The following is a 7798-nucleotide window of genomic DNA, read 5'->3' as shown; positions in this document are numbered from 1 at the left end:
GTCTGTATTCGCAAAAAGAAAAGGAGTACTTGTGGCACCTTGGAGGCATAAGCTTTTGTGAGCTACAGCTCACTTCATCGGATGCATTCATTGGAAAAAACAGTGAGGAGATTTATATACACACAGAACATGAAAAAATGGGTGTTATCATGCACACTGTAAGGAGAGTGAGCACTTAAGATGAGCTATTACCAGCAAGGGGGGGGGGGGTGGAGAAAACCTTTTGTAGTGATAATCAAGGTGGGTCATTGCCAGCAGTTAACAGGAACGTCTGAGGAGCAGTGGGGGGTGCGGAAGGTGGGAATAAACATGGGGAAACCTTAATTATTTTTGTTTTCATTTTTCAACTGGCTCTGTTGACCTGCAATAGGGCAGGGCAGTGAGTCAAGTCAAACTACAGGATCCTATATCCAAGTCAAGCTACACTCTCCATTCACACTCACGGAGAATTGTTTATACTTGTTCTTTTGTTTTCTTTAATTAAAAATTAGTCATCTAGTCTGAAAGGGCCTGATCCAAAGCTAATTGAAACCAATGGAATGGACTCCCATTGACTTCAGTTGGCTTTGGATCACGGCCAAATGACAGGTTTTGCTTTATGTGCATGGAAAATGTAAGAGTAAAATTGAAACAGGTGTTGGAGACTTTGTTCATTCTGCTCTTTTTGATCTCTTCAGAATCGAATAATCCAAAACTGACTGCAAGACTGACAAATGCAACTCAGTTAATTCCTGGAGCAGGTTTTCCATTTACATTTAATTCTTCCACTTAATGCACTGCAAGTAAATGCCCAGGTGGAATGGGTTTTCCTGGCTAACGATCTCTTATGTTATAGGTGAACAGGAAGCAAAAGAGGATAGTTTGCGTCTGTTTCTGACATGTCTGTGCAAGTGAACTGCATCCACTGATCTACCATGGAATATGATTTTCACAGAAAGAGGACAGTAAAATCTGTCTTACAAGCAAGCTGTTATAAAGTGTAAGTGCTGGTTACTACATCCCACAGTCAATATACACAACAGTGGTCACTATTTTTTATACAACTACCATCTATTATCATTGTTAATTAAGAGATTGGGACCAGACAGTCGCTGCTCCAAAGAGTTTAGAGTCTAAATAGACAAAGGGTGGGAGGGGATCTGAGGCACAGGGAGGAGAAACGTCTTGCCCTGGTCACACAGGCTACATCTACACTGCAATAGAAGACCTGTGGCATGGCCACAGCTGGGGGAGGGTCTCAGAGCACAGGCCCGAATGTCTACACTGCTATTTTTAAACCTGTGGCCGAAGGCAGCTGTGAGATTCAGTGTCGTGAGTTTTGTATCCGAGTGCAGCCCTCACAGAACTAAGACTAGAACTCAGGTCACCTGACTCCCAGCATAGTGTCCTGTCCACTAGAGTCTAGACTAATCTGCCTTTTAACAGTTCTTCAGCCTTTTAAAAGTGGATTAAGTGCTTGTGAAAAGTGCCAGACTGCTGGCACTGGGAAATAGAGTCCTCTGTCCACAGAACCAGGTGCTGAATGGATACTGGCCTCCTTTGCCTATACACATATCCATGTGCACCAAAATAAGCTTGTTTTAACTGAAAATTCAAGCCAAGTGGGAAGAAAGTATGTCCTGGCTTGTAACTTACTGCAGGTAAGGGGATATAAGAAGTTCCAGTGTGAATATTTTATATTGATTGATAGAAAAATGTACAATGACATAAAATAAGAGGCATAATTACAAGAGAGTAGAGTTAAGGCTGAGGTTTGAACTTCAGTCTTGCATTTCCGGACCTGAGTGCCTGAGTTCTCAACCTTAGTTTCATTATTAGCCCTTGTTTTTAGGGTTACTCCCTTGTTAGTTAATTTTAGAGAGTCTTTTGTACAAGGGAAGAAATGGGAACGAATCACACAGTTTAGATGCTTTTGCCTTTTACATGTTTTCATAGTTTCTCTTGTTAACAAATTATTTGCATTTATTAAGATGTCAATCTTCTCCTAGCTGGCCCTGCAGCAAAATCCTAAGCAATGGCTGGAGTGAGCCTCCCTCACCTGTTCCTCTTCTACCAATCTGAAATGGGATAAGGGTGGACGTTGCTGTAGCGACTTCCCTGCCTCTGCTCAGAAACTGGTGGATCGGTGTGTGGATGAGTGCACCTTCCCCAACTTACTCCTGACCTTAAAGGAATGATGGTCCAGTGGTTAGAGTACTAGTCTGGCACTCAGGAGGATGCAGATTTGTGTTCTGCTCTCCTACAGACTTCCTGTGCAGACCTGGGCAAGTTCCTCTGGGCCCCAGATCCCCAAACTGCAAAATGGGGATCATATTTCCTCCTCATAGGATGAAGTATATTAGAAATTGTGGGGCAATCAGACACTACAATAATGAAGGTCTTATAAGATACAGACATACCTGCCCCCTAAGCCCTACAATATGGGAACAAGCAGAGAGCCCCTTCCCCCCAAATAGGTGAGCTGTTCTGCACACGAATGGCTCCAGCCCCCCGAATCCTGCCTCCTGTATCTGATGGAAACTTAGGTTGCATGTGGGGATCCCCAGTGGCAAAATGGGCTGTACTTTTCTTTGTGTGTTTAGGAACAAACTGACGCACGTTGGTATCATCTATCATCGTATATATTTTAATAGGTCCCTGCTAATGGGGGCCAAAAAAGAGTGACTTCGGAGGGAAATTCTTCATCTTCTCACTGTTCAATAGAGGAACAAAACAGGGCTAAATTACTGTCAGGAATTCTATTTAACTGTCATAAATAATACAAACTAAATTATGTCTGACTTTCTCAGAGTGTGTTTTTCCATTAATCATGGCATGAATGAGGGAACAGATGGACTGATAGAGTGACTGACTGATCACACTAGTTTTGAAGCCTTTCTTTCAATTTTTTATTAATTCTTCTAAACTTTTTCAGTATGCTTTTATTTTTACACAAGATTATTGTGGCTCCCTCTGGTGGCCAAAATAACACCTCTACATGGACAAACATGAGTGTCATTTGAAATCGCTAGCCTTGCTATAGAAAATGTTCAACAGGTGACCTGAACACCTGTGGATTTTATGTTTTCATTGCTGTACAAACCACTCATTCATGACATTTTTGTGGTCACAGGGCAGATGCTGCAGAACTTGCTTTGCTGACAAGGCGTTTGTGCCAGGAAAGGGGACAGACAAACCTGCCTCTCCTTGAAGACAGCCCTTGGTGTCATGCTTTAACTCTGCGGCCAACTATCACTGTTGAAAGCAGGCTGATCCCATCAGTACAGAGTAAGTTTTCTGGTCTGCTCTTAAAGATCCAGTGTGCCATTTTGAGTGGAAATTGAAACTTCAAAACCAGCTAAATTGCAAATGCTGTTCCTAGCTCTGCTTTTAAATTTAAAACCAGGGAGGCAAGTCGTCTGCACCCTGCTCAGACCAACCATGAAGAAAAAGCTACTGCACATGACAGAGGATAAAATGAGAGTTCTAGCAGCTGTTGCCCCTGCCCCCACAATATTGTAGGGTTGTTTAATAATATACATTTTATTTCATGAACAGTGTGACCCTTTCTCCTCAAAGTCAGCATATGTCTTAAAATCTTCACTTCACCTCTGTTCAACAGCAAATTGTTTAGGGTCCTGATTTTCACTTGGTCAAGCAGTTAACTTCTTTCAGGGTTGAAAGGTTTTACATTTACCATTGTCCTCTGTCTTCTGAAGTGCCTTCCAATCTCCTTGATTTGGTGGATTTCAACTATAATGGTCTCTCAGAGCCTGGCCACTGACTGCCTTTGAGGTCTTGAGCAAGTCACTTAACATCTGTAAAATGAGGATAATACTTACCTGCATTGGGGGAGGCAGGGTTGGGATTATTTAGTGTTTGCAAAGTACTTTGAAGATGAAAGTGCTAAATAATATTACCACCTAGTGCTTATATAGTGCTTTTCATCAGATAATCTCAAAATGCTTTACAAAGGAGGTCAATAGCATTCACTCCATTTTACAGATGGGGAAACTGAGGCATAGGGATGGGGAGTGACTTGCCCAAGGTTATCCAGCAGGTGAGTGGGAGAGCCAGAAATAGAATTCAGGTCTTCTGAGTCCCAGGCCAGTATGCTGTCCAAAGTGCTAAGACACTGGAAGGAGGGGAAACAGAGGGATGGGGTAATACCACAAATGATTTAAATTATTACATTGATTAAATTTAAAAAGTTAATTAAATTAAAAAGGTTTGATTGACAGCTCTGCCAACGTCATGCTCGGTCCAGCTAAGGGGAGTGGAGGCCAAATCTGAGCCATCCCAATTTTGTTAGCTAAATCTTCGAAAAATAGTGTTAGAAAAATGACTGATGAAAAAAATATCAAATTGAAACTGATCTCAGATGGAGTGTTAGCTGTGTGGATATGGTTACCCCATATATATGCATACTTATTAATAACCAGTCATTGCTCCTACTTGTAATGCAAATCCCTCAAGAGAGCTGGTTAAAAATATCCAGATGGATAAAATAGCCAATAACATGAATGGGAGTGGTATTCTATTTTACCTGAGAACACCCAAAATTGGGGTTTATATTAAATATATATTGCGCCTTAAGGAGATTTCAGTACATTTTTCTCTCTCTTTCTTCATAGCATTAGAGGCTGAAAGGATGTTTGAATCCAAAAGATTGAATAAGATTGACCTTGAAAACAAGACTGCTCAGCAAACTGAGTCTGACCTGAAGGGCAAGAGAATTGGTGCAAGAAGGCCACTTCCACCCTTCTGATGGCCTCATGCTAGGCCCAGATCTTTGAAGCCCTGGCTCTAGTCTCACTCAGGCCTCTTACTCAGTTAGAATTCCAGTCAGTGCAAATTGTAACAGATCATTGCCAGCAAAAACTGACCTTCAGAAAAATTCTGCTGTGAGTAAGGACTTCAAGTTTTGGCCCGTTACTTCCAGGAATTCTCGTGACTCAACACTTACCTGCCTAGCAAGGATGAGCTGTCACATACAGCTCAGTTTGTAATACACAGGAAAGCTAGATGTAGGAGATGACTAGGTCATGAATAAATTCCATCCTTGTACTAGTCCCTTCATGTCCATTTTACATTGTTTCTATTATAAAGCTCCCAGGATGAATATCCTAATGCATCATGAATGGGCTAAGTTCATGATCTACAGAAAAGATACAAGTTTATTAATCAATAATTTACAAGGGAATTAGATGCCCGAATACCTTCAAGGATCTGGGCCTTTGTACTTTTCGGGTTTTTTTCAATTCCAGAAGAAATAATGAAGCTAACAGCCACGTTGCCAGTATTTTCTTGTGATATAAAATTAATTGTACATGTTTATGTTTTCTTATTTTTGATAAATTGGGTGGGGTGGGGGAAGAAAAGTATCTCACAAAAACATTCAGATCCCAAAACAAGGTTATAAAGTAGCATCTACAAAATGAGATTGTATAGGATGTGTTTGTAACATACAGTTTTAGAAAAGGATTCAATTCTCAGGAGTATGTTAATTTTGATTTGGAGAAAGGCCTTAAGTGTCAGGAAAGCAATTCTTTTCAGGACAGTACTTACATACATGTTTAAATGCCACTGAAGTCAATGAGTTAATTACTTGCTTATAGTTAAGCAGGTATGTAAGTGCCTTCCTGAATTGGGTCTCTCTGAAGTTTGCAATAATTTGATGCAATCTTATGTTTTCACTGGTTAAAGGGACACTGCCAAGATTTAAAAAAAAAAACCCAAAAAACACGACCAAATTCTGTACTTAGTTAAATCAGTGTCGAATCAGAGTAACTCCATTCACTTAACGTGACTGTAAAAGTAGCACTTAGCTATTAAAGTGATATGTTCTTTGGGCCAAATTCTGCTGTCACATTAGTTTAAATCTAGAATAACTTAATGAGTTACTATGATCTGACATTGTTGAATTGAGAGGAGAATTTGATTCAGGGAGCAGGTCAGCTGAATAGGAAGGTGCCATTTTTAGAGCCCCCTAATCCAAGTTTAATTTAAAATAAATTTCTATTCATATGAGTTTCTGTGTGTCCTGTTTAAAAAAATAAGCAAGCCCAAATGTTGGGCCTAACCTAAAAGTGACAGTGTAGTCAATTTGTAATCAAATTCTGTCAGATATTGGGATAAATATTAAACAGAACTTCTCTCATGCTTCTTAGTTTTCTTCTCAACATTTCACTAAGAAAGCCATCTAAGCTCACTAAAATCAATAGGAATCTATCTATTGACTTCAATGAGTTTGAATCAAGCCCTAAAGGCCTACTGTGGTCCCTAAATTCCATCTTCAGACATGCAGCAGCACCATATTGGTAGAGAGAGTAGGATGCTTCGTTCCTTTGGTTTGGGGTTTTTATCCCCCTTCTGCCTCGTGCTCTGAGCTGCAACCTCAGCTGATGGGAGGAGTCCCCTTGCATGACTCATCTTCACGGGGAGGCAAGCCGAGCAATCAGAGTGTTTCGTCCTTTTGTTGACGTTTTATCCATCCAGATGTAGGAAGTTTCCAGTTGTAAGATCCAACTCTATCCCGTCTCTTTCAGAAGGGGCATAACAGTTTCTGTAGAAGAGCAGCTCCTCACACTAATTACACTCCTCTCCTGTATGGTGAATAAACTGCAGCGAGCAGCCTTTTAAAGCTTTTTTTAAAGTAGATTCCGCAACCGGGAGCTAATCACACTCACCAGTCAGAAATTAAAAAAAACAACAAAAAAAACCCAACAAAAAAGCAGAAGCCCATCCCCCACGGGCAACACCCAGAACAAGCAACAGGCTAGTTAAATAAATGAATAGGCAATTACTACACAAAGAAGCCTAATTAGGCTTTCTGGGTGCCACCTTGGCAGCCTTCACCTCAATACCATCATTGTATTTCCTAAAAAGCTCAAAATGCTGCATCCACTGGTTAAGTCAAAACAGTAACTAGCATTTTTGCTGACTATATTCCTTTGCTTTACATTAACTACACTACCCCTTGACAACTCCATTCCTGAAATATATTAAGTCTTCCTTTTTGATTCCTTTCAAAATGGTGGATTGTTCCACAATATGACAATAACTGTTCAATCTCTGTCTTCCCTTTCTCGTTATCTATCCTGAATTGTTCCATCACACTTGTAGGCCTGGCTTGACATCAGTAACTTGCCTAATTTCTTAGTGGGCATAATTGGGACGTGAATGGAAGGTTAAGTTGCAAATAGGGGCTTGACAAACAATATGCTGGAGTCAGGATGTCTGTGCTAGCTAAGATAAGCAGCAATACCTTGATGCTAGGGACTATGGACAAGATAAAACTAGACTGTAAAGATCAGGTTCCACGAGAACAGCACATGGACAGAGCACAGGGATTGGTTCCTGCAAAGTAAGAAAGCCAATCCAAAAATATGTGCTGTAATGTACAGCAAATACACTAATGTGTGAATGTAAAAAAAGGGAGCGGTGGTCTATGTAATTCTGAATGTGTGGTATGCCTGGGCTATACCCATCCCCTCCTCTTGAGTCTGATCAACTCAGTGTAGCTTTGCTGTATGACAAATAAAGGAACCTGCGTGATGAAATCCAGGGTTGAACTATGTGTTTTGGATCCCAGAGAAGGGAACCGGATGGCGTGTTCTCCCAGAACTGGACAAGGTGTTCTGGATAAGCTGAATGCAAAAGGTCTCGGAGGGAATCCCAACAACACTACACTGCAGCTTAAGCAACATATTTTCTCAGCTGTCATGGTTCACTGGATATTGGGTATGCCATGTATGAGTTCTGTAACAAGGATGATCATTCTGTTGATGAGACAAGAAAAAAAAGCTCTAATTATTTT

At 40.7% G+C, this 7798-nt stretch overlaps 1 protein-coding gene across 1 annotated transcript; it reads left to right on the top strand.

Annotated features, from left to right (window-relative positions):
* Positions 1-848: 848 nt before the first annotated feature.
* C4H4orf36 (chromosome 4 C4orf36 homolog) lies at positions 849-4987 on the top strand. Its single transcript, XM_073340609.1, has 3 exons — positions 849-979; positions 3113-3267; positions 4614-4987. The coding sequence occupies exons 1-3, from the start codon at positions 915-917 to the stop codon at positions 4745-4747; spliced, it is 354 nt and encodes a 117-aa protein (XP_073196710.1). The 5' UTR covers positions 849-914; the 3' UTR covers positions 4748-4987.
* The last annotated feature ends 2811 nt before the right edge of the window (positions 4988-7798 follow it).

The sequence above is a fragment of the Lepidochelys kempii genome, chromosome 4, assembly GCF_965140265.1.
Source record: "Lepidochelys kempii isolate rLepKem1 chromosome 4, rLepKem1.hap2, whole genome shotgun sequence".
NCBI lineage: Eukaryota > Metazoa > Chordata > Testudines > Cheloniidae > Lepidochelys > Lepidochelys kempii.
The sequence above is the reverse complement of the archived record's forward strand: the minus strand, read 5'-3'. Positions and strand labels throughout refer to the sequence as shown.

Bases quoted from the DNA above. Each gene is read 5' to 3' on its own strand.
- C4H4orf36 (XM_073340609.1), top strand. From the start codon at position 915: ATGGAATATGATTTTCACAGAAAGAGGACAGTAAAATCTGTCTTACAA. The intron at 980-3,112 runs GTAAGTGCTGGT...TTGTGGTCACAG, and splicing joins CAAGCAAGCTGTTATAAAGT to GGCAGATGCTGCAGAACTTG. The intron at 3,268-4,613 runs GTAAGTTTTCTG...CTTTCTTCATAG, and splicing joins GCTGATCCCATCAGTACAGA to CATTAGAGGCTGAAAGGATG.